Raw genomic sequence first — 27,548 nt, forward strand, 5'->3', positions numbered from 1 at the left:
GGCGAGGAGAGGGGGCAATGCAGGGTACGGGGGACACTGGCACAACAGACGGGGCGAGGAGAGGGGGCAATGCAGGGTACGTGAGACACTGGCACAACAGACAGGGTGAGGACAGGGGGCAGTGCAGGGTACGGGGCACACTGGCACAACAGACGGGGCGAGAAGAGGGGACAGTGCAGGGTACGGGGGACACTGGCACAACAGACGGGGCGAGGAGAGGGGGCAATGCAGGGTACGGGGGACACTGGCACAACAGACAGGGTGAGGAGAGGGGGCAATGCAGGGTACGGGGGACACTGGCACAACAGACGGGGCGAGGAGAGGGGACAGTGCAGGGTACGGGGCACACTGGCACAACAGACGGGGCGAGGAGAGGGGACAGTGCAGGGTACGGGGGACACTGGCACAACAGACAGGGTGAGGAGAGGGGGCAATGCAGGGTACGGGGGACACTGGCACAACAGACGAGGAGAGGGGACAATGCAGGGTACGGGGGACACTGGCACAACAGACAGGGTGAGGAGAGGGGGCAGTGCAGGGTACGGGGGACACTGGCACAACAGACGAGGAGAGGGGACAATGCAGGGTACGTGGGACACTGGCACAACAGACGGGGTGAGGAGAGGGGGCAATGCAGGGTACGGGGGACACTGGCACAACAGACGAGGAGAGGGGACAATGCAGGGTACGGGGGACACTGGCACAACAGACGGGGCGAGGAGAGGGGACAGTGCAGGGTACGGGGGACACTGGCACAACAGACGAGGAGAGGGGACAATGCAGGGTACGGGGGACACTGGCACAACAGACGGGGCGAGGAGAGGGGACAGTGCAGGGTACGGGGGACACTGGCACAACAGACGGGGTGAGGAGAGGGGGCAATGCAGGGTACGTGGGACACTGGCACAACAGACGAGGAGAGGGGACAATGCAGGGTACGGGGGACACTGGCACAACAGACGGGGTGAGGAGAGGGGGCAATGCAGGGTACGTGGGACACTGGCACAACAGACGGGTGAGGAGAGGGGGCAATGCAGGGTACGGGGTACACTGGCACAACAGACGGGGTGAGGAGAGGGGGCAATGCAGGGTACGGGGGACACTGGCACAACAGACGGGGTGAGGAGAGGGAGCAGTGCAGGGTACGGGGGACACTGGCACAACAGACGGGGTGAGGAGAGGGAGCAGTGCAGGGTACGGGGGACACTGGCACAACAGACGGGGTGAGGAGAGGGAGCAGTGCAGGGTTATGAACACTGCCGGAGGGCTAAGCGCACTTGTACTTATGGCTACAGAGCCGCCTGTCAGTCAGGGCGCCGCCCGGTCACACACTCCATTACCGCTCAGCAGAATGAGGTTTTCTTCCTTGTTATCGTCCTGCTGGTCTCCCGAGTCACCAATAGGCGCTTTACAGCTCTGGCACATGAACAGCACATGGTCCTCCGCCTCGGCGCCGCTGGCTTGGCTCGGTGACTCTGCCATGTCTGCTGGTGCCGGATCTGCAGGACGCAAATTCAGAGACCGCGGACAATCTGCAGTTGGTTCAGTGAGAGATGACGTCACAGGAAGGGGCGGGGCCTATACCTCCGTGCGCTGCACAGCTGGTGTAGGAAGCAGAGCGGGGCTGGCTGCCGCCTCAGCCGTTGGGACGGAACGTTGCAGCCATGGCGCAGAGTTGGACGAGCGGCTGGGAAGTGGCCGGGACAAGCAGCTACCAAGTGGCCGGGACAAGCAGCTACCAAGTGGCCATGTTTCAGCCTGATAACAGCCTTAAGACATTGTACTTCTGTAAGCAGTGCCGCCTGCCGATAGGAGACTCGGGCGACTGTATGGATGTGTTTTGTGGCGGAAACTTCGTCTATCTGAAAGGTAGGAGCCTCCGCGCTGGGAGCAGCCGCTGAGCTCTCCGCGAGAACTGCCGTGGACACAATGGAAGACATTTTTTAGGCTACGTTCACATTAGCGGCGCCCGCCGCAGCGGCGGGCGCCGCAGCGGCGCCGCATGCATCATGTGCCCCTATATTTAACATGGGGGCGCATGGACATGCGGTGCACTTGCTTTTTGCGCCGCATGCGTCCCTGCGGCGCCCGCGTCGGGTCGCGGAGGACGCAGCAAGTTGCATTTTTGCTGCGTCCAAAATCAATGAAAAAAAGGACGCATGCGGCGCAAAAAGCTGCGTTGTGCATGTGTTCACATTTGCGCTGTGCGTTGCGGCGGCGACGCTGCGGCGCACACCGCAAATGTGAACGTAGCCTTACATTAGTTCTCATGGGTAGTAAGTTGCGTTCTCGCCAGAGGCGTAGCTAGGGTTTTGGTCCAGGGGGGGCGAAGCTTCTGAGTGGGCCCCTAACCAGGTAACCTTCATTACAATTCAGTGATGCGCCCTAATAGTGGAGGAGAACCTCAGCAGATGACCGCGCTGTTACTGAAGATAATCTCTATATAAAGACCAACATTGATATTACCGCCATATGGTCAGTGGTAAATACCAGTCTTACAGAACATATAAGAGATCACTGCACAGTTACAGATAATGACTTACCTCTGACGTTCTTTCTGATAGAATTGTTCATTTTTCCCGTCTTTTCCATCTGGCCCAGACCGACATGGCAACTTCTTCCAGCTACAACTCATCTGCAGAGAATACAACAAAGACACATTTCACTTCTCACATTCCAGCACCATCACCATCTATTCCCAACCTGCACAAACCCCTCATCCTGCTGATACCCCAATACAGAGCCGCTACTGCCGTATGTGTCCTTATTACTGCCCCTGATACCCCAATACTGAGCCGCTGCTGCCGTATGTGTCCCTATTACTGCACTGATACCCCAATACTGAGCCGCTGCTGCCATGTGTCCCTATTACTGCCCCTGATACCCCAATACTGAGCCGCTGCTGCCGTATGTGTCCCTATTACTGCCCCTGATACCCCAATACTGAGCTACTGCTGCCGTATGTGTCCCTATTACTGCACCTGATACCCGAATACTGAGCCGCTGCTGCTGTACGTGTCCCTATTACTGACCCTGATACCCCAATACTGAGCCACTGCTGCCATATGTGTCCCTATTACTGCACCTGCTGTGTGGTTCTCTGTGCCCTCTAAATTCTAAAGCACCCCTCTATAATATAGTAATGCCAGGTGCAAGTGCCCTAGAAAACAGAGCCCACATTTTGTCCCCTAGAAAGTAATAATGCCCTCTGTGTGACCCTTTGATAGTCACAGTAACCTGAGTTCCCCTGTAACAATAAGTGCCCACTTTACATTTAATAAAGTCCCGAGTCTTCCCCACTGTACAGCTCCCCTATACACAGTATGATGCCCCCTCACTGTATATACTGACCCGTTAATATCCCCCAAACTGGCTCCAACACTGTATGATGGCCCCGTCGCTGTAATCTCCACACTGAATGATGGCCCTCTAGATAGCCTCCATATAGCATAATACACCAGATAGTCCTCAATATGGTATAATACATTCCCCATAGGCCTCCATATAGTATCATGCACTCCCCATAGGCAGACCCTATAGTATAATGCCCTTCACATAGGAAGACTTTATAGTATAATGCAGCTCCCATAGGCAGCCTCTATAAGGAAGGCTGTAAATGTGTCCCCAATCCCCTCCGCAAGGCATAAAAATGACCTCTCATACTCACCAATGGCTCTCACCAAGGCATAGCTGGTCTTGACTTAAGATCGCCATCCTCCATTACTGCTTCATCTGGATGACACATTCTACGTCATCCACACAGTGTCACCCATTACGCTCCTGTGCAGGCACACTTCTCTGTGGGCTGCTGAAAGCAGAGCCAAGTACTGTAGTGCATGTGCGCCAGGAAAGGCCAAAGGGCGCTGATTACCTGGAAATAAAGCCGGCGCATGCGCACTACAATACTGTGCTCTGACTTCAGCAGGGCAAAGAGAAGTGCGCCTGCATGAGAGTGCGATAGAGGACACTGAATGCATGATGTAGGACGCATCTTCCACACGAAGAGGGACAGCGATCACAGGAAGAGGGTCGGATCAAGACTGTGACGCCCAGACTGCGCCATCCGTGAGTATAATAACAGCTCTTTTTTGTGCCTTGCATAGAGGATTGGGGACATAGTGTCCTAGAATGCTCTCTATGTGAGGGCGCACAGATGCTGGCCGGACCTTATATGGTGACAGGATCCCACATGTAAAAGCTGTCCTGCAAGATTCCAGCCGCTCGCAAACTTAAGAAAATAACCATTCTCCTTCTCATAAGCTAATCAGCAGTAAATAAATTATGTGCGAAGACACTTATCGATCACATGTCAGTGTTCAGTGTCTGTCCAGATTGCAGGATAAACAAGACATACAAGTTTAAAGGGAACCTGTCACCCCGTTTTTTAAAGATGAGATAAAAATAGCGTTAAATAGGGGCAGAGCTGTGCTTTACATTAGTGTCTTTTTTGTGCCTTTATTCCCCAGCTATGCTGCCGAAATACCTTTGTAAAGTCGCCATTTTGGGCTGTCACTCACGCTGGTCTGGTCAAATGGGCGTGGTGACAGCGCTGTTTCTTCCCCCAGACCTTGCTTATCTGTCCGTTGGTGGCGTAGTGGTGTGCGCATGTCCAGCTGACGAATCCACTGCACAGGTGAAGGAAAGGAGCGCGATCTGCGCTGTTCCCCTGGTGATCGGTGGGGGCGGCCATCTTCCTGAGGCCACGCGTGCGCAGATGGAGTGCTCGGCTTCCTGGGGCTTCAGGAAAATGGCCGCTGCGATCTCCATCTGCGCACGCGCGGCATCCCGCGGCCATTTTCCTGAAGCCCCGTGCAGCAGAGCACTCCCATCTGCGCACGCGCGGCCTCAGGAAGATGGCCGCCCCCACCGATCACCAGGGGAACAGCGCAGATCGCGCTCTTTTCCTTCACCTGCGCAGTGGATTCGGCAGCTGGACATGCGCAAACCACTACGCCACCAACGGACAGATAAGCAAGGTCTGGGGGAAGAAACAGCGCTGTCACCACGCCCATTTGACCAGACCAGCGTGAGTGACAGCCCAAAACGGCGACTTTACAAAGGTATTTCGGCAGCATAGCTGGGGAATAAAGGCACAAAAAAGACACTAATGTAACGCCCAGCTCTGCCCCTATTTAACGCTATTTTTATCTCATCTTTAAAAAACGGGGTGACAGGTTCCTTTTAAGAACCTTCATTGCTTTATATACTGTGCCTGTATGTATGTATTCAAGGCAACAGATCAGACATATCAAAAAGCAAATGACATGTGCCAAGATACTCATCATGCTGTGTGGAGAGTGTCCTCTGGTCCTGGGGGCTGCTCCTCAGGCTCCTCCAAGTCAGATGCTGCATGTGCATGATGTGTAGGCAGTGAGCTCAGCTCACAGTCAGAGGCAGAGTCCCCCTGCGTCCCCGGCGGCTGCTGGAGCTGGAGCTGATCACTTCTCTGCAGCACAGGAGCTTTGAGCAGAGCGCGCTCAGCCGGGATTGGGTGAGCGGTGAGTGACCTCCCTTCCCCCTCTCCTCCACAGACTGCAGAAGAGCGATCACATGACTCACTCCCTGCACTCTGATTGGAGGCCTTCTCTTCTCTCTGCTGACCCCTGTGAGTGTTTGTACCGTGCATGTTACTTTAGCTACATACACAGTACAAACGCAGGGGAAATGAAAGATAATCATTGACCGGACTAGGCAGGGGCCCCTAACGCCGGCCCTGACAGTAGCGTAGCTCCGGGTGGGCCCCCTCAGAGCACAGGGCCCGGGGCGACCGCCCCCTCTGCCCCCCTGGTAGCTACGCTACTGGTTCTCGCACTTGATATGCATGTGACTAGAAAGAGAATTCGGTGTTACCGCATCTAATGATAGTGAATGGGTAATTTACGCAGCGGAGACCGAGCTTCTCCACTACATAAATTGACATGCTGCAGTCTGGAAAGAGGCGCCGCATGTCCGTCTCCACAGGGAAGTCGGAGGCGTCTCCGTACGCATAGTGGAGATGGGATCATCCACTGTGCTGTAACATCTGGCCACTGAGGGTGAACGCGGGGTCCAAAACGCTGCGTTTACTGACCGTGGGAACATACCCTTATCCTGAAGCCTGCTTTCACCTTCATGACTGGGCCAAATTCTACAATTCTGACTATGTTGTAATAACTCGGGAACTCTTCAATGGATCCCACTATTTGTGAGATTTCTTTTTGTCATGACATATTATACTTCATCATAGTGGAACTTTTTCTTTGATATGACTTGTTTATTTCTGAAAACAACAAAAACAGAAATTAGTCAATATATCGATTTTCAAACTTCTATTTTTTTTGCCTTTAAATCAAAGTTCTATCACACAAAATAGTTAATAAATAACATTTCCCACATGTCTGCTTTACATCAGCACTTTTTTTTTGTTAGGAAGTTAGAAGTTGATCAGCGGTTTCTCATTTTTCCAACAAAATCGTTTTTTGTTTTGTTTATGGACCACGTCACATTTATAGTCACTTTGAGGGGCCTATATGACAAATATCAAACTGTGACACCATTCTAAAAACTGCACCCTTCAAGGTGCTCAAAACCACATTCAAGAAATTTCTTAACCATTCAGGTGCTTCACAGGAATTAATGAAATGTAGAAGGAAAAAATGAACATTTACCTTTTTTCACAGAAATTATACTTTAGAACTACTTCTTTTGCAAGTGTAACCAGAAAAAATTGACCCTAAAATTTGTTGTGCGATTTCTCTTGAGCATGCCAATACCCCATATGTGTGGAAACCACTGTTTGGGCAGACGGCAGAGCTCGGAAGGGAAGGAGTTCCGTCTGGCATTTAGAATGTAAAATTTGCTGGAATAATTATCAGACACCGTGTAACGTTTGCAAAACTCCTGATGTGCTGAAGCAGTGGAGACCGCCTGCAAGTGACCCCATTTTGGAAACTACCGTATTTTCCGGCGTATAAGACGACTTTTTAACCCCTGAAAATCTTCTTAAAAGTCGGGGGTCGTCTTATACGCCGGGTATCGCCTTGTACGCCGGGTGTATATGGTGGGTGGGGGGGGGGGGAGTGGTCCTGATGACGACGAGGGGGCGTCTCACAGGAAAGTGAGTATCCCCCATTACCTCATCATAGCGCTGCAGCGTGGGGTCTCTGTGCTGGGAGCGGCGGCTGCTGTGCTGTGGGGCGGCGGCTCCTCTTCTGCAGTGTGGGGCCTCTGGTGCTGTGGGGCGGCGGCGTATCTTCATGCAGTCGGGGCTCCTCCGGCATCTCCTTAAAGCTCGGAGGCCCCGCTGGCAGCTCCATCGGTACAATGCGGTGGCCTCCGGGAAAATGGCCGCTACTCAGATTCAGATCTCGTGTCCCGAGATCTCGGGACGAGATCTGAATCTGAGCATGCGCCTCCCCCAGCGGCCATTTTCCCGGAGGCCACCGCATCGCACCTATTGAGCTGCCTCCGGGAAAATGGCCGCTGCTCAGATTCAGATCTCGTCTCCTGAGATCTCGGGACGAGATCTGAATCTGAGCAGCGGCCATTTTCCCTGAGGCCACCGCATTGTACCGATGGAGCTGCCAGCGGGGCCTCCGGGCTTTAAGGAGATGCCGGAAGAGCCCCGACTGCATGAAGATACGCCGCCGCCCCACAGCACCAGAGGCCCCACACTGCAGGAGAGGAGCCGCCGCCCCACAGCACAGCAGCCGCCGCTCCCAGCACAGAGACCCCACGCTGCAGCGCTACGATGAGGTAATGGGGGATACTCACTTTCCTGTGAGACGCCCCCTCGTCGTCATCAAGACCACCCCCCCCCCCCCCCAAAAAAAAAAAGGCACATATTCACCGGCCCTATAAGACGACATAGGGTGTATAAGAAGACCCCCGACTTTTAAGAAGATTTTATATTTTAACTGGTAAAGTTGGGGGGTCGTCTTATACGCCCAGTCGTCTTATACGCCGGAAAATATGGTAGATCCCTTAGCAAACTTATCTAGATGTGTAGTGAGTAGAGTTGAGCAAATATGTTTGGAATCAGTCTCCAAATTTGAATTTGTCATATTTGTGCCATATTGGTACCCTATTTGTGCCGAATTTATGTTTGACAATCGATTCCGAACATATTCGGTCATTTCTACTCCCATTGACTCCAATGACGTTCGGCTGTGTTATGTGAATATTGCAAATTCAATGGGCGCCGCCAATCATAATCCTAAATAAAGAAAATAAATATTATTCCAATAAATTTTCTTTATGTAAATAAAAAAAATAAATAAAAGTACACATATTTGGTATACCCCGCGTCAGTAACGACCCGACCTATAAAACTGTCCCACTAGTTAATGTCTTCAGTGAACAGTGTAAAAAATTTTTTAAAAAAAGCAAAAAACAATGCTTTATCATCATACAGCTGAACAAAAAGTGGAATAACACGCAATCAAAAAGAATGAAATAAATATGGTACCGCTAAAACATCATCTTGTCCCGCAAAAAACGAGCTGCCATTAGCGAAAAGATAAGTTATAGCTCTCAGAATAAAGCGATGCAAAATAATTACCGTATTTTTTATGAAATATTTTTTATTGTATAAAAGCGCCAAAACATTAAAAAAAGATATAAATGAGGTATCGCCATAATCGTACTAATCCGAAGAATAAAACTGCTCTACTATTTTTACCACACGCGTAACGGTATAAACTCCCCACCCAAAAGAAATTCATGAATTGCTGGTTTTTGTTCATTCTGCCTCCCAAAAATCATAATAAAAAGCGATCAAAAATGTCATGGGCCGTGGGATACGGAGACCTGGGATTTTCCTCCGAGAGACGCTTTTTTTTGGCACGGAAGGTATTGGCGTTGAGGTGGATGGGTGGTTCCCCCTGACTCTCAGAGTTTGGATTGACCTGGTGAATTCGATTATCCCGTATGAAAGAACAATGTACCAAAATAGAGGATGTCCAGGTAAATTTGAGAAGATATGAGCTAGATGGAATTCCTCTTATCATACTCTATAGTCTACACTGACTAGACACTTACACAGGAAGGTGGGCTAGTGGTTTTTGGGGGCATCGCTTACAGAGCAGGTTTTCAGTCTGTTTTTCCTTTCGGCGACTTACTACTGATGGTTAAAGTTGTATAATACGTATAATTTAATGATTTAACATGCACAGTTTATTACCCCTGTAAACTTTGGATATGACGATATTCTGCAATCATTTGTATTAATAATAACTGCAAATGTGTGCAATGTCTGTTTTATTCTGGAACTAATAATCGTACCCACGTCCTCGTTGATACTAAAAGTAACAAAGCTCCTGGATTTGATGGGATTCATCCTGAATTTCTCAAAAATTGTGGACCTTTTGCGAAAAAATGGTTGCCAAAGTTCTTCTCAGATATCATGGAGAATGCTCAAGTCCCCAGTAAATTAAAACACGCCAAGATCATTGCATCGTTAAAACCTGGGAAGCCTGAAGATAATCCGTCAAGCTATAGACCCATTGCTTTATTGAGCTGCCTTTACAAGCTGTTAAAACGCTTAATCTATAACAAGATCAATTTTAAAGATTTTTGACTCCATACCTATAGAGCAAGCCGGCTTTAGACCTGCTCGAAACTGCAGTGACCAAGTTTTAGCCTTGACAACTTTAATTGAAGCTGAATTTCAAAAGAACAAGAAGGTTTCAGTGGCGTTCATCGATCTTTCTGCCGCATATGACACTGTGTGGAGGGAAGGACTTCTATATAAGTTTCTGAAGGTGATTCCATGTAAGAAAATTATGTACCTCTTGAATAATATGATTGCAAATCGAACCTTTCAACTTATCATGGGTGATTCAACCAGTTGTAAGAAAACCTTAAACAATGGTTTGGCCTAGGGATCAGTGCTGGCACCTCTCCTGTTTGCTTTGTACCTAGCTGACATTCCTGACACAATATCACGGAAATTTGGATACGCCGATGACTGGGCACTTGCTACAGTGAGCAAAACAATGGAGGAAGCGGAGGAGGCCCTAACAGAAGATCTTAGTGTAATGGGAACGTATTTTCGACAATGGAGGCTAAAGCCCAATCCATAAAAAACGGAAGTATGTTGCTTTCATTTACATAACGCAAGTGCTAAGACTGAACTCAAAGTATGTTTTGAAGGTCAACTTGTCAAACACAACTTCAATCCCAAGTATTTAGGCATAATCCTTGATAGAAGCCTAACCTTCAAATCTCACTTGGAAAAGACGGCACAGAAACTGAAAGCACGCAACAATATTATTCAGAAACTCTGCGGATCCTCCTGGGGTTCCTCCACACCTGTCTTTGAACGTCTACCCTTGCCTTGGTGTACTCTACCGCAGAATATTGTGCTCCAGTATGGCTGAATAGTTGTCATGTGAATGCAATCGACAATCAGTTGAACAACTCTATGCGCATAATTTCTGGTGCTATCAGACCTACGCCCATCCACTGGTTACCTGTCTTGACCCATATCGCACCTGCAAATCTGAGAAGACAAAAGCTCCTACTTAAAGAATACACCAAAGTATTGAATAATGAAAATCTCCCAATACATCAAAATATCCAAGATGTTCAAATACAGCGACTGAAATCAAGACATCCACCCATCCGAACCGCAATTACCCTGTATGATCATGATTTCAATTTAGAAGAGAAATGGCGTGAACTTTGGGTCAGTGCAGTAGACAGTGAGCCTCAAGCGTTTCCTCACTTTCAAAATCCACCACCAGGCTTCAATCTGCCAAGGAAAACCTGGGTCACTTTGAATCGTATCAGAACAAACTTTGGTGTCTGTGCAGATCTTATGCATAAGTGGGGAAAATCTGACTCTCCTGCCTGTGACTGTGGAGCTGACCATCAAACAATTCAGCACATTGTCCAGGAATGTCCCCTCAGAGCTTATACTGGTGACAAGAATGATTTCTATACTGGAAATTACAATGTTATTGCATACATAGAAAATCTCGATATCCGACTCTGATTTCTGCTCCTTTGTTCTTTTCAATCACTGTTTATCATTTATGTATTCTTATATGATGTTTAAATATATGTTCATACGATTAATAATAATACTAATAAACGAATTTAAAAAAAAAAATGTCATGTGCCCGAAAATTGTACCAATAAAAACAGCAACTCGTCCCGCAAAAAACAAGACCTCACATGACACTGTGGGCCAAAATATGGAAAAATTATAGTTCTCAAAATGTGGTGTGGCAAAAAACTATTTTTTGCAATAAAAAGCGTTTTTTTAGTGTGTGACAGCTGCCAAACATAAAAACCCACTATAAATAGTAAATCAAACCCCCCTTTATCACCCCCTTAGTTAGGTAAAAATAATAAAGTTAAAAAATGTATTTATTTCCATTTTCCTGTTGGGGTTAGGGTTTGGATTACATGTACGGTTGGGGTGGGTTAGGGGTGTGTTGGGGTTAAGATTAGGGTTAGGGGTGTGTTGGGGATTGGGGTTAGGGATGGGATTAGGGTTGTGGTCAGGGGTGTATTCAGGTTAAGGGTGTGGTTATGGATAGGGTTGGGGTTAGGGGTGTGTTGGGGTTAGGGTTGGAGTTAGAATTGGGGTGTTTCCACTGTTTAGGCACATCAGGGGCTCTCCAAACGCAATGTGGTGTCCGATCTCAATTCCAGCCAATTCTGAGTTGAAAAAGTAAAACGGTGCTCCTACCCTTCTGAGCTCTGCCGTGCGCCCAAACAGTGGTTTACCCTCACACATGAGGTATAAACGTACTCAGGACAAATTGCACAACAACTTTTGGGGTCCAATTTCTCTTGTTACCCTTAGGGTACCGTTACACGAAACGATTTACCAACGATCACGACCAGCGATATGACCTGGCTGTGCTCGTTGGTAAGTTGTGTGGTCGCTGGGGAGCTGTCACACAGACAGCTCTCCAGCGACCAACGATGCCGAAGTCCCCGGGTAACCAGGGTAAACATCGGGTTACTAAGCGCAGGGCCGCGCTTAGTAACCCGATGTTTACCCTGGTTACCATCGTAAATGTAAAAAAAAAAAAAATAGTACATACTTACATTCCGGTGTCCGTCAGGTCCCTCGCCGTCCGCTTCCCGCACTGACTGTGTAAGCGCCGGCCGGCCGTAAAGTAAAAGCAGAGCACAGCGGTGACGTCACCGCTGTGCCCTGCTTTCCGGCTGGCGCTCACAGTCAGTGCGGGAAGCTGACGGCGAGGGACCTGATGGACACCGGAATGTAAGTATGTACTGTTTGTTTGTTTTTTACATTTAGGATGGTAACCAGGGTAAACATCGGGTTACTAAGCGCGGCCCTGCGCTTAGTAACCCGATGTTTACCCTGGTTACAAGCGAACCCATCGCTGGATCGGTGTCACACACACCGATCCAGTGATGACAGCGGGAGATCCAGCGACGTTCCAAACGATCTGCTACGACGTACGATTCTCAGCAGGGTCCCTGATCGCTGCTGCGTGTCAGACACAGCGATATCGTATGGATATCGCTGGAACGTCACGGATCGTACCGTCGTAGCCACCAAAGTGCCACTGTGAGACGGTACCCATAGGAAAATAAGTTGGGGGCTGTGATGGTGGGATATGTTATGTGCTTATCATTTTGTGTATATTTATATTTTACTGATTATCATGGTGTTCTCTTGTAGGATGAGTTATTTGCCAATTGATGAATTGCTGTTTGCCATCTGATATCAGCCCCCACATTCCTGCACTGTTATCTCTCCACAGGGTCAGTGAATAAACCTGTTTGCTAATATGCTAATAACAAATTGAACTAGCTTGTTGAAACCATGACCCCCTGTAGTGCCTTAATCCACCAGGCACCTTTGTCAGGTGTGGGAGGCCTGAAAACCACCCCAACCTGTCTGACTACTCCTGGACATGAGAGGACAGGAGCTGGGGGGAATTCAGATCCTGTGTGGAACCATGATGTGAAGACAGCACGTCAGAGAAAGAATGAAGGGAATATGGACTCTTATCCTCTGTGCTGGATTGTTGGACTTTTATTCTGTAACTGAACTGCATTCGTGTTCTGGACTATTTTATCCTTTGTGTGGTGGATTATATGGACCTTTAGTATTTTTGCCTAAATAAAGGTCTTGGAATTGTTCACTATACTCTTGCTCTGTTGATTGTGTGGTATCGGTGTATGACCCTGTGACAACTGGTGGCAAGCAGCGGGATCAACAGAGCATCTTGTGCACTCCATCCCGCCTGAGGAAGAGCTACCACCACCCCCACCAGAGTGGACCACCGACCACGACACCAGAGATACCCCTCCTGGAGTGTACGGACTCCGGCCTCTGTCCATCAGAAATACAAAGCAATGGCATTGCCACCTGCAGGATGTCTTAATTGATGCATACAAAGTGTCGGGATTTAGAGACACAGGGGCATTCCTGACTATCGCTGACCCCCGTGTGGTTCGACCCGAGGCAATTCACCAGGGCCTGGGAATTCCCATTGTCCTGGTGGGGGGTGTCCGCAAATATATACTGCGAGCTTTGGTACGTTTGGATTATGGTTTTGGAGAAAAACTTTGTTGGATTGGAATTATGGGAGGGCTTCCTGCAGATATCCTCCTTGGAAATGACATTGGGGAGTTACAAAGTCATTTTGTGGGAGCAGAAGGTCCGTGGGCCTCTCACTCTTCTGAAAGAACAATTGGAGGGAGATATTGCAGATACCGGAACGCCCATCATTCCCTACGTTCTAGAGTTCAGAGACTCTCGCCCAGCTAGCTACCTTGGCTAATGAACATCAGCGAACGACCCAGTCCAGTCAAAAAACATGGTATGACCATAAATCCAGGACCCGGGAATTTATGGACAACAAGTGATCATGATTATTGCAACCCCTGCCACTGTACAAGGAACTATAAACACTGGAGCAAAGTGGACTAAAGCGAGCAGGCCAGTGGTCTGTGTAGACCTAATGGCGTGCTCACTTATTATGAGGGGGGAGAGGTTGTGATGGTGGGATATGTTATGTGGATATCATTTTGTGTATATTTATATTTTACTGATTATCATGGTGTTCTCTTGTAGGATTAGTTATTTGCCAATTGATGAATTGCTGTAAAGGCCCCGTCTCACATAGCGAGATCGCTAGCGAGATCGCTGCTGAGTCACTAGTTTTGTGACGCAACAGCGACCTCAGTAGCGATCTCGCTATGTGTGACACGTACCAGCGATCAGGCCCCTGCTGTGAGATCGCTGGTCGTGTCGGAATGGCCTGGACCTTTTTTTGGTCGTTGAGGTCCCGCTGACATCGCTGAATCGGTGTGTGTGACACCGATCCAGCGATGTCTTCACTGGTAACCAGGGTAAACATCGGGTTACTAAGCGCAGGGCCGCGCTTAGTAACCCGATGTTTACACCCTGGTTACCAGCGTAAATGTAAAAAAAAACAAACAGTACATGCTCACCATCTGATGTCCGTCAGGTCCCTTGCCGTCTGCTTCCTGCTCTGACGGACTGCCGGCCGGAAAGTGAGAGCAGATCACAGCAGTGACGTCACCGCTGTGCTCTGCTCTCACTGTACGGCGGCTCAGTCAGAGCAGGAAGCAGACGGCAAGGGACACCGAAAGGCGAGTATGTACTGTTTGGTTTTTTTTGGTAACCAGGGTAAACATTGGGTTACTAAGCGCGGCCCTGCGCTTAGTAACCCGAGGTTTACCCTGGTTACCCGGGTGCTGCAGGGGGACTTCGGCATCGTTGAAGACAGTTTCAACGATGCCGAAGTCGTTCCCCTGATCGTTGGTCGCTGGAGAGAGCTGTCTGTGTGACACCTCCCCAGCGACCACACAACGACTTACCAACGATCACGGCCAGGTCGTATCGCTGGTCGTGATCGTTGGTAAATCGCTATGTGAGACGGGGCCTTTATTTGCCATCTGATATCAGCCCCCACATTCCTGTACTGTTATCTCGCCACAGGGTCAGTGAATAAACCTGTTTGCTAATATGCTAATGACATATTGAACTAGCTTGTTGAAACCATGACCCCCTGTAGTGCCTTAATCCACCATGCACCTTTGTCAGGTGTGGGAGGCCTGAAAACCACCCCAACCTGTCTGACTACTCCTGGACATAAGGAGAGGACAGGAGCTGGGGGCAATTCAGATCCTGTGTGGAACCATGATGTGAAGACAGCACGTCAGAGAGAGAAAGAAGGAAATATGGACTGTTATCCTCTGTGCTGGATTGTTGGACTTTTATTCTGTAACTGAACTGCATTCGTGTTCTGGAATATTTTATCCTTTGTGTGGTGGATCGTATTTGGACCTTTCGTACTTTTGCCTAAAGGTCTTGGGATTGTTCACTCTTCGCTGGCTCTGTTGATTGTGTGGTACAGGAGAAGGACCCCGTGACAGGGGCTAAAAATCATTTTTGTGGGAAAATTTTTATTTTTTATTTTCACGGCTCTGCGTTCTAAACTTTAGTGAAACACTTGGGGGTTCAAAGTTCTCACAACACATCTATATAAGTTCCTTGAGCGGGGGTGTAGTTTCCAAAATAATGTCACTTGTGTTTGTTTGTTTGTTTGTTTGTTTTTTTACTTTTTAGGCACATCAGGGCCTCTGCAAACGGAACATGACACCCGCAGACCATTCCATCAAAGTCTGCATTCCAAAATGTCACTACTTCCCTTCCGAGCTCCAACGTGTGCCCAAACAGTAGTTTTCTCCCACATATGGGGTATCGGCGTACTCAGGACAAATTGCACAAGAACTTTTGGGGTCCAATTTCTCCTGTTGCCCTTGGGAAAATAAAAAATTGGGGGTGAAAAGATCACTTTTCAGAAAAAAAAAAGATTTTTTTATTTTTACGGCTCTACTTTGTAAGCTTCTGTGAAGCACTTGGGGGTTCAAAGAGCTCACCACACACCTAGATAAGTTCCTTAGGGGGTCTACATTCCAAAATATTGTCACTTGTGGGGGGTTTCCACTGTTTAGGCACATCAGGGGCTCTCGAAACGCGACATGGCGTCTGATGTCAATTCCAGCCCATTTTGCACTGAAAAGTCAAACTACGCTCCTTCCCTTCCAAGCTCTGCCATGCGCCCAAACAATGGTTTACCCCTACATATGGGGTATTGGCGTACTCAGGACAAATTGTACAGCAACTTTTGGGGTTCAATTTCTCCTGTTACTCTTGGTGAAATAAAACAAATTGGGTCTGAAGTACATTTTTTGTGAAAAAAGCTAAATGTTCATTTTTATTTTTTTTTAAACATTCCAAAAATTCCTGTGAAGTACCTGAAGGGTTAATAAACTTCTTGAATGTGGTTTTGAGCACTTGAGGGGTGCAGTTTTTAGAATGGTGTCACTTTTGGGTATTTCTATCATAGAGACCCCTCAAAGTGACTTCAAATGTGATAAATAATAATTTTATTTATATAGCGCCAACATATTCCGCAGAACTTTACATTATAGAGGGGACTTTTACAGACCCCTCTCTCTGCTCACCGAGATGCGGGCCCCCTCTCTCTGCTCACCGGGTCCGGGCCCATAAATGATACATACGCCAGTCAATCAGGGGGGCACGTGCAATAATGCCCTGATGGCGGCGGCCGGCGGGCAATCTGTGCAGTGGCCCAGGGCCCCCCCCACACACACCACTGGGCCCTGGGCTACCGCCCACATTGACCCTCTTATAATCCGCCCCTGTAAGAGGCATCGTGACTAAAGAAACCCAAGAAGGCAGGCACCGCACACAATATGTACTAAAGGGATCAACCACGTGCATATATAAAGTACCAAAAAAACACACAAGAAAAAAGGAATATGCACACAGTGGGATCGACCTAATAAATTTTATTTAATTACAACAGTTCACCATACACAAGGGCAAAGAAAGGGAGAAACAGACATTTAAAAACATTTAAAAACCAAGTGAACCTGCCGGCATCCCCCCCAAATACAATAACCAGGATCCACATGACAATGTATAACAAATGTACAGATAATGCAAGGAACACTTAAGCAAGTTGGTAAATTAGTACAATAACAAGCACATTTATTCAATACCCTGTACCGCCAACTGAAAGAGCCCTCATAGTATCAAAAGTCAGATCCAAAGTATAGCCACTACCCCCCGAGTCACACAGCAGGCCTGTAATCAATCAAATTGCTGTCAAAAAAGATCGGGTGTTAAACCAGCCAAATGGTTGGTGCAGCTAACTTACAGCCTTCCCTAATGCTACCACCCCATATCAAACTTTAGCAAATACGGTGCAGAGCTTCCAGCCACCAAGGAGTCAATACCCCATTGGTGTCCGTGAATAAGTGTGCCCTCAAAGCAAATGTGAGGGCAGCGAGCATACAGAAATGCATGCACCTAAGTGAAATTGGGGCGAGCAGGGAATAAAGCCAAGACCGGGGAGATCCAAAAAAGGGGGGGATGGAGGCCCCACGTGTATCGACGCTGCTTAGAGCGTCTTCGTCAGGGGAAGGTAGTGAGTGACCTCCCAAACATGCCCTATATACATGAAACCTAATAAATAAGAATAAATTTCACCTGTGAGGCTGCCGACGGCGTCCCAATAACCATAGATGTACGGTGCTAGAGAAACTATTCCGGACATGCGCACAACGATGCCGTGGGTATCCGCCAATATGCCGACCTATCAGCTCCCATGTCATGTGCACAGGCCAAGTCAATTTGAGAAACTAACGCCGATTAGTCCAGAGTAGCAATATAGTTAGTACAGGCGCACACCCGTCCAGCAAATGGACACCAATGCGGCATTCGATGAGATCTATGCGCACGCGCCCGGGTTACCATGGAGAGGGCGCCCAGGCATGCGCAGTGGAGGTAGAAGATGGTTTCGTCTGTGACCATCATAAGCCTTGTGCGCACGCGCACCAGCTGCCCTGGGAAAACCCCCAGGCATAAAAGATGACATTTTTTGAGAAGCCAATCAAAGCACAAACAGTCTGGTACCACATCCACATCACATACACTGTCAAAGATTTTGTTGGTGCGCCGAATTGCGTACATGCCCCATCCAAGTCAATAAGATTATTGCGCACACGGTATGGTCAGAGACCATCTTGCCGCCTACGCCTATCTAAGAATGATAGTAAGAAAGGTTTTGACATAATCAATAGAAGCGTGAGGAATCCCACACAATTAGCCTAATCGGTTTCGAAGTGACCATACTGGATACCAGATATGACAAAAGGAAAACTACCAATAACAAAACCATACCATACCATAAAACTCCAACCCCCCCATTTGTCCACCCCACCACCAGATATACATTTATTGGTGGGGCTATAATGCCTTACAAAACAAAATCCCAGCCCCCAGGGGAGTTGGTACCCCGCTGATGATAATGAATAAATAAGCGTACCCTCAGAGCCGGGTAAATATGGTAGGGAAGGGGGGGGGGGGGATGGCCCAAGACCCCAATAACGCCAAACAGGCAGAAAAGGTGTATATATGGGAAGGGAAGGGGGAGAGGGAGGGGGGAAAGGGCCATATATAATCAAAATCACGAAAGAAAAAAAAATATATATATATAATTTTTTCTTTTCCTCATGGATGATACACTAGATGACTTTGAAACAGCCCGCATCGAATTTAAGGTATATATTTTTAAAATTAAACCTGTTTATAAAAACCGGTAAAAAGAAGTTCTTCGTTAATTCCTACCGGAGCCCGGCTATTCAGATTGTAAATCCACTTGGACTCCCTCCTAAGCAGGTCCAACATAATGTTGCCACCCCTTATATCAAGCTTGACCCCTTCCAACCCCATAACGTTCAAATCCCCAACAGAGCCCCCATGCTCCTGCAAAAAATGTCCTGCCACCGATGAAAGTTTTTTTCCTTTCTCCCAATCCCTCTTAGCCGTGTTAATACTGGACAGGTGTTGCTGCACCCGGCGCCTTAACTCCTGTGTCGTGTACCCCACATAAATTTTGGGGCACCCACACACCAGGGCATACACCAAATTCTTGGTGCGGCAGTTGAAATACGCTGGTGGTTCAATCCTTTTTGGGATATGTGGGAGTGCTAGACCCGTATCAGATGTCATAAAGCTACACACGTTACAACCCCCACATGGATAGGAGCCAAAAATGCGGCCACTACTGCTGCTCTTAACGGATGCCCGTTTAAAGTGGCTAGACACCAACTCGTCCTTAAGATTTCGCGATCTTCTGGCCACCATTCTGGGGGTAGGTGCCAGCCAGGGATGGAGTTTGGGTTCTGTAAGCAAAATGTTTCCAATTTTTGCTAAGGATCTCATGCACATCCCCCCCCATTGGTTATGGTATACAGTGATTAAATCAATTGTCCGTGCATTCTTCTTCTGTCTTGGTTTGAGTATATCCTCACGCTCACACCGCTGGGAATATTGGAACGCTCGTGAAATCACTCTACGTGGGTACCCCCTGGCTTGGAACCTATCGGTAAGTTTCTTCGATTCTGCCCGGAAATCATCCTCAGCCGAACAGTTCCTCTTAACCCTCAGGAACTGTCCTTTGGGTATACTATTACGAAGATGAGTCGGATGTGCACTACCGTAGTGAAGTAAGCTGTTGGTAGCGGTCTTCTTCCTGTGTAAATTCGTAGTGATGCGATTGTCCTTCATGATGATGTTTAAATCCAGGAAGTCCACCCTGGTAGGAGATACCTTGGACGTAAGTCTGATATTCCATGGGTTCCTGTTGAGCAAATCGATAAAGTTATTGCACGCATCCAGGGTCCCAACCCAAAGAAAGAGGACGTCGTCAATAAATCTGTGCCATTCTAGCACATGCTCACGGAACTGTTGGAGCTCATATACATGGATTTCCTCCCACCACCCCATGTAAAGATTTGCATACGATGGTGCGCACCTGGCACCCATGGCGGTGCCAGACGCCTGCCTTTAGAAGGTACGATCGAACGTAAAGTAGTTCTTTTCCAGGACCACTTTAAGCAAATCCAATATGAAGCAGTCGTGGTCCCTGTCTCTACTTGATTTTTTGTCCAGGAAGTACGTAACTGCCCCCAATCCAAGCTTGTGATCAATGCTGGTGTAAAGGGACTCAACGTCAAGTGTGACAATCAGAGTGTCCCTTGGTGTTTCCAATTTCCCAATCCTTTCTATCAAGTGCATTGAGTCCCGAATGTACGACCCCAAGGAAAGGACCAGTGGCTGCAGGAAGTGGTCCAGATATATGCACGGCCTCTCGGACCATACCGTGTGCGCAATAATCTTATTGACTTGGATGGGGCATGTACGCAATTTGGCGCACCAACAAAATCTTTGACAGTGTATGTGATGTGGATGTGGTACCAGACTGTTTGTGGTTTGATTGGCTTCTCAAAAAATTTCATCTCTTATGCCTGGGGGTTTTCCCAGGGCAGCTGGTGCGCGTGCGCACAAGGCTTATGATGGTCACAGACGAAACCATCTTCTACCTGCACTGCGCGTGCCTGGGCGCCCTCTCCATGGTAACCCGGGCGCGTGCGCATAGATCTCATCGAATGCCGCATTGGTGTCTGTTGTGAATTGGGTTTCTGGGCTCCCCCGGTGGTCACTGGTGGTACTGAACTTGTGTGCTTCATTTCCTCTGTTCACCTGTTTCCATCAGGATGTGGGAGTTTTCTATTTAACCTTGCTCCTCAGTCATTTCTATGCCGGCCAACAATGTTACCAGAAGCCTTTCTGTTGCATGTTCCTGCTCCTAGACTACTATCAGCTAAGTTGGACTTGTAGTCCTAAGTTTGTTTTGCATTTTTGTTCCAGTTCTCTGTGTTTGAATATTTCTGAGGCTGGAAGCTCTTGTGAGCTGAAATTGCCACTCTAGTGTCATGAGTTGATATTAGAGTCTTAAAGTAATTTCAGGATGGTGTTTTGAAAAGGGTTTTCAGCTGACTGTGAAGTTCCCTTTTCTGTCTTCCTACTATCTAGTAAGCGGACCTCAATTTGCTAAACCTATCTTCATACTTCGTATGTCAATTTCCTCTAAAATCACCGACAATATATGTGGGGGCTACTGTCTGCCTTTTGGGGAAAATTTCTCTAGAGGTAAGCCAGGTCTGTATTTTCCTCTGCTAGGGTCAGGCAGTCCTCCGGCTGGCGCTGGGCGTCTAGGGATAAAACGTAGGCACGCTACCCGGCCACTGTTAGTTGTGCGGTAGGTTTAGCTCACAGTCAGCTCGAGTTCCCATCTTCCAAGAGCTAGTCCTTTTGTATGCTTTACTACGGTCTCTTGCCATTGAGAACCATGACAGGTGTCCATTTGCTGGACGGGTGCGCGCCTGTACTAACTATATTGCTACTCTGGACTAATCGGCGTTGGTTTCTCAAATTGACTTGGCCTGTGCACATGACATGGGAGCTGATAGGTCGGCATATTGGCGGATACCCACGGCATCGTTGTGCGCATGTCTGGAATCGTTTCTCTAGCACCGTACATCTATGGGTTATTGGGACGCCGTCGGCAGCCTCACAGGTGAAATGTATTCTTATTTATTAGGTTTCATGTATATAGGGCATGTTTGGAAGGTCACTCTCACTACCTTCCTCTGACGAAGACGCTCTAAGCAGCGTCGATACACGTGGGGCCTCCATCCCCCCCTTTTTTGGATCTCCCCGGTCTTGGCTTTATTCCCTGCTCGCCCCAATTTCACTTAGGTGCATGCATTTCTGTATGCTCGCTGCCCTCACATTTGCTTTGAGGGCACACTTATTCACGGACACCAATGGGGTATTGACTCCTTGGTGGCTGGAAGCTCTGCACCGTATTTGGTAAAGTATGATATGGGGTGGTAGCATTAGGGAAGGCTGTAAGTTAGCTGCACCAACTATTTGGCTGGTTTAACACCCGATCTTTTTTGACAGCAATTTGATTGATTACAGGCCTGCTGTGTGACTCGGGGGGTAGTGGCTATACTTTGGATCTGACTTTTGATACTATGAGGGCTCTTTCAGTTGCGGTACAGGGTATTGAATAAATGTGCTTGTTATTGTACTAATTTACCAACTTGCTTAAGTGTTCCTTGCATTATCTGTACATTTGTTATACATTGTCATGTGGATCCTTGTTATTGTATTTGGGGGGATGCGGGCAGGTTCACTTGGTTTTTAAATGTCTGTTTCTCCCTTTTTTTGCCCTTGTGTATGGTGAACTGTTGTAATTAAATAAAATTTATTAGGTCAGTCCCACTGTGTGCATATTCCTTTTTTCTTGTGTGTTTTTTTAGGCATCGTGATTACTCGCTAATCCCGCCCCCTGCACAGTAGCTCTGCCCCGAACCGCATCACCACACATAATCCTGCCACCCACCACCCTTTTACCATACACAATCCCGCCCCCACCACGTTATCACACACAATCCGCACCACATAACCACAAACAATCCCGCCCCCCACCACATCACCACACGCAACCCCGCCCCCACCACATCACCACACACAATCCCTCCCCCCACCACATCACCACACACAATCCTTCCCCATCACCACACATAATCCCGCCCCCCACCACATTACCACACAGAATCCCACCCCCACCCTATCACCACGCATAATCCCCCCACCACATTACCACACACAATCCCGCCCCCCACCACATCACCACACATAATCCCGCCCCCCACATCACCACACACAATCCCGCCCCCACAACATCACCACACATAATCCCGCCCCCCACCCCATCACCACACATAATCCCGCCCCCCACCCCATCACCACACATAATCCCGCCCCCCACCACATCACCACACATAATCCCGCCCCCCACCCCATCACCACACATAATCCCGCCCCATCACATTACCACACATAATCCCGCCCCCCACCACATCACCACACATAATCCCGCCCCCCACCACATCACCACACATAATCCCACCCCCACCACATTATCACACATAATCCCGCCCCCCACCACATTACCACACATAATCCCGCCCTCCCACCACATTACCACATAATCCCGCCCTCCCACCACATTACCACACATAATCCCGCCCCCCACCACATTACCACATAATCCCGCCCCCCACCCCATCACCACACACAATCCCGCCCCCCCAACACATCACCACACAGAATCCAGGCCCCCCACCACATCACCACACATAATCCCGCCCCCCACCCCAACACCACACATAATCCAGCCCTCCCCCCACACCCCATCACAACACAGAATCCCGCCCCACCACATTACCACAGATAATCCCGCCCCCACACCACATTACCACAGATAATCCCGCCCCCACACCACATTACCACACATAATCCCGCCCCCACACCACATTACCACACATAATCCCGCCCCCACACCACATTACCACACATAATCCCGCCCCCACACCACATTACCACACCTAATCCCGCCCCCCACCACATTACCACACATAATCCTGCCCTCCCACCACATAACCACACAATCCCGCCCCCCACCACATTATCACACACAATCCCACCCCAACACCACACACAATCCCGACCCCCCACCACATCACCATGCATAATCCCGCCCCCACCACATTACCACACATAATCCCGCCCCCCCACCACATCCCCACACATAATCCCGCCCCAACACATCACCACACTATTGTTGTTAACTTCATTTTAAGTTAATTTACCACCTGCGTAAGTGCTCTTGAATGTTGTCATTATTTACTTTAGTTTAATCACCAGCAGCGTTAATTAGATAGCAATGAGCGTGCCAAGCGTTAGCTGGCTGGAAACATCTAGTCATAACAATAAACACAGATCAAAACAGATACCAAGATGAATGAGGACCCTGCTCGCAAGCTTACAATCTATGAGGAAAAGGGGAGACACAAAAGGTGGATGAAAACAATTGCTTTCGTTATTCAGACGAGCCATAGTGTAAGGGTACTGTCACACTCTGCAACTTTCCAACGATCACGACCAGCGATACGACCTGGCCGTGATCGTTGGAAAGTCGTGTGGTCGCTGTCACACAGACCGCTCTCCAGCGACCAACAATGCCGAGGGCCCCGGGTAACCAGGGTAAACATCGGGTTACTAAGCGCAGGGCCGCGCTTAGTAACCCGATGTTTACCCTGGTTACCATCGTAAAAGTGAAAAAAACAAACTGTACATACTCACATTCCGGTGTCCGTCAGGTCCCTCGCAGTCTGCTTCCCGCTCTGACTGAGTGCCGCCGTAAAGTGAAAGCAGATCACAGCGGTGACGTCACCGCTGTGCTCTACTTACTTTCCGGCTGGCAGTCAGCGGGAAGCAGACTGCGAGGGACCCTGACGGACACCGGAATGTGAGTATGTACTGTTTGTTTTTTTTACTTTTACGATGGTAACCAGGGTAAACATCGGGTTACTAAGCGCGGCCCTGCGCTTAGTAACCCGATGTTTACCCTGGTTACAAGCGAACGCATCGTTGGATCGGTGTCACACACACCTATCCAACGATGACAGCGGGAGATCCAGCGACGAAAGAAAGTTCCAAACGATCTGCTACGACGTACGATTCTCAGCAGGGTCCCTGATCGCTGCTGCGTGTCAGATACAGCGATATCGTATGGATATCGCTGGAACGTCACGGATCGTACCGTCGTAGCGACAAAAGTGCCACTGTGAGACAGTACCCTAAGAATCGGGTGTTCATGTAAAGCTGCATGAACCAGTTAACAGCGGAGAGGGCTATTAAATGCATAAAGCATATGAGAACATGATGCGAGGAACCTGATTATGGTTTAAGTTTTTTTGTTTGTTTGTTTTTTCTTTTTGTGAATGGGCCACACAGGAATAGTTAGGTTAATGCGTTGAGGCGGTAGGCCAGTCTGAATAAATACGTTTTTAGGGCACCCTTAAAACTGGGGGGTTGGAGATTAATTGTATTACCCTGGATAGTGCATTCCGCAGCACGTGAAAAGTCTTGGAGACGGGAGTGGGAGGTTCTGATTATTGAGGATGTTAACTTTGGGTCATTAGCAGAACGGAGAGCATGGGTTGGGTAGTAGTCTGAGATGAGGGAGGAGATGTAGGGTGGTGCTGAGCCATGGAATGCTTTGTGGACGAGGGTAAGAAGTTTGTACTGGATTCTGGAGTGGATTGGTAACCAGTGTAATGACTGGCACAAGGTAGAGGCATCGGTATAACGATTGGTGAGGAATATGATCCTGGCTGCAGCATTCAGGACAGATTGGAGAGGGGAAAGTTTGGTAAGAGGGAGGCCGATTAGTAGAGAATTACAATAGTCCAGACGAGAATGAATAAGAGAAACAGTAAGTTTTTGCAGAGTTGAAAGTAAGAAAAGGTCGAATTCTAGACATGTTTTTGAGGTGCAGATAACAAGAGCGAGCCAGTGATCGGATGTGGGGGGTGAATGAAAGATCAGAATCAAGTATGACCCCCCAAGGCAGTGAGCATGTTGCTTGGGAGTAATGGTGGAACCACACATGGAGATGGCAATGTCAGTCATACATTAGTAGAGGGAGGAAACACAAGGATGTCAGTTTTTGACAGGTTCAGTTTCAGATCGAGGGAGGACATGATGTTAGAGACAGCAGTAAGACAATCACTGGTGTTTTCTAAAAAGGCAGGCATGATATCAGGAGAAGTGTATAATTGGGTGTCATCTCAGAGATGGTACTGGAACCCAAATCTACTGTTTGTCCAATAGGGGCGGTATACAAAGAAAAGAGGAGGGGCCTGTATACGAGGGTCATGATGCTGTTCGGACGATACTTTGTCCTGTCCCGAATCCAAGCTTAAAAAAATTTGGGCATCGGTGCAGATTTCTCCTTTTGACACTGTGAAGCTTATTATGAGTACACTTCTGATGACAATGGCATAGAATGTGTGAACAGCTCTTCAGTCTTGCCCATCTGTGGTTCCGCACATTCAGCTGTACAGTTGGAGAGTTGGGACGCAGGGGGAAGCAAAGTAAATTTGGGCGCCACCTCTGTGGACTGTACTGGGTGTGATGTTGAGGTGGAGGAGGAGACCAATTAAAGCTGCGCTTGCTATCAACTTAAGTACATGCTCTTTCTGGGCATCATCGACAAGGCATACCGCTGTGCATCTGCCAAAGAAAGGTAGAGGAGTAGCCTGTCCAGTAACAGAAGTTGTCAGATGTCTTTGCATAGGACGTTATGTTGCTTCATTAGTGCTTTCACAAACATTACGACCTACCCCACGTACACCTTGAACACCAAGCCTAATTCCCCTTCCACCACGACTTTGCTTTTTCCCAGTCATGTTGCTCAGTTAGTGTGGTAGGAGCACAGTATTAGCAAAAAAAAAAAAAAAAAAAAGATTTTAAACTCTGTACCACCTCTGCAAACAGCTGAATTTCAGCGACTGTAAATTCCAAGTTGAAATATGACAGGCTGTATCATGTTGGTCACAGAAAAAAAGAATTGTTTGAGTGTGGATGATGCCTGTATGACAGAGATGCTACAAACAATTTGAAAGTCATGTCCCCTACTGTATGACACTAGGAACAGAAGGTTTTTTTTGGTAGCTTCTCTATCAGGCCTCTATAACACACTAGATGTTACAGATTTTTTTGTAGCCTCTGGATCAGGCCTCTGCAGCTTAATTTCAATCCAACAAAATGACAGTGTGGAACGGTGGGTTGTCTAACTTCTTGCAACTGAAAAATATTTTTTTTTATGTGCCTTAGGTCTGCAGACAGGTTCAAATCACTGCCACAAAATGACAACATGGGATGCAGCAGGCTGTTTCACATTTAGCTAGTGAAAAAATATTAGATTGCTATACTCGCATATGGCGCACAATAGAAGCAGTGCACAACACACTTGTAGGACATTTAGGGTATGTGTCCACGTTCAGGATTGCATCAGGATTTGGTCAGGATTTTTCATCAGTATTTGTAAGCCAAAACCAGGAGTGGGTGATAAATGCAGAAGTGGTGCATATATATTTCTGTTATACTTTTCCTCTAATTGTTCCACTCCTGGTTTTGGCTTGCAAAAACTGATGAAAAATCCTGACCAAATCCTGATGCAATCCTGAACGTGGACACATACCCTTATCCTGCTGGCTTTGTGGACCTCAGTAATTGATAAAAAAAATGTTGTTAGATAAACTTAACAGCCGCGCTGGACACTAGCTAGCTATAAATCTGACTAATAAACAAACTCCTATAACTAGCTAAAATCCTGGTGCTAACAGTGCCAGTGTCAGGAGCCGCCTCTCTGTGCTGTTAGTGTCAAAATGGCACTTAAACAAGATGTCCCCTATTTATATGGAGAGGGACATGTGATTTCAGCAGCCAATGACACAAGCTGTTGTCAGGAGATTGTGTGTGTTTCCTACACCCTGATTGGCTAGCCGTAATGTGCACACACAAAGTTAGGAGAGAAAAAAGACTGTTTACAAGAAAGCCGCACCTCTACAAACTCCCTCCCTTTATCAAACACGTGTCAAATGCTCATGATACACCACCATTTATCGTTGCTAAAGTGCTGAAAATACTTTTGTGGCAACACAAATATTTTCTTGCACTTTTACAGAATGTTATTTTTTTCTGATTTTATAAAATTTTGCTTGTGTTTCCGATCACGAATCTGAATGTG

At 48.0% G+C, this 27,548-nt stretch overlaps 2 protein-coding genes across 3 annotated transcripts in view; one reads left to right on the forward strand and one right to left on the reverse strand.

Annotated features, from left to right (window-relative positions):
• Positions 1-1,482, reverse strand: part of LOC143804767 (protein Mis18-alpha-like) — an 83,381-nt gene extending 81,899 nt beyond the window's left edge. For both annotated transcript variants that reach the window (XM_077283166.1, XM_077283164.1), the window contains exon 1: positions 1,341-1,482. In XM_077283166.1, coding sequence (XP_077139281.1) covers positions 1,341-1,482 — 142 coding nt within the window. The remainder of the gene's footprint in view (positions 1-1,340) is intronic.
• A 148-nt stretch (positions 1,483-1,630) lies between these two features.
• Positions 1,631-27,548, forward strand: part of LOC143804768 (protein Mis18-alpha-like) — a 69,504-nt gene continuing 43,586 nt past the window's right edge. Inside the window, exon 1 of the mRNA XM_077283167.1 lies at positions 1,631-1,869. Coding sequence (XP_077139282.1) covers positions 1,665-1,869 — 205 coding nt within the window. The 5' untranslated portion in view covers positions 1,631-1,664. The remainder of the gene's footprint in view (positions 1,870-27,548) is intronic.

This window comes from Ranitomeya variabilis, chromosome 2 (genome assembly GCF_051348905.1).
Source record: "Ranitomeya variabilis isolate aRanVar5 chromosome 2, aRanVar5.hap1, whole genome shotgun sequence".
NCBI classification, from domain to species: domain Eukaryota; kingdom Metazoa; phylum Chordata; class Amphibia; order Anura; family Dendrobatidae; genus Ranitomeya; species Ranitomeya variabilis.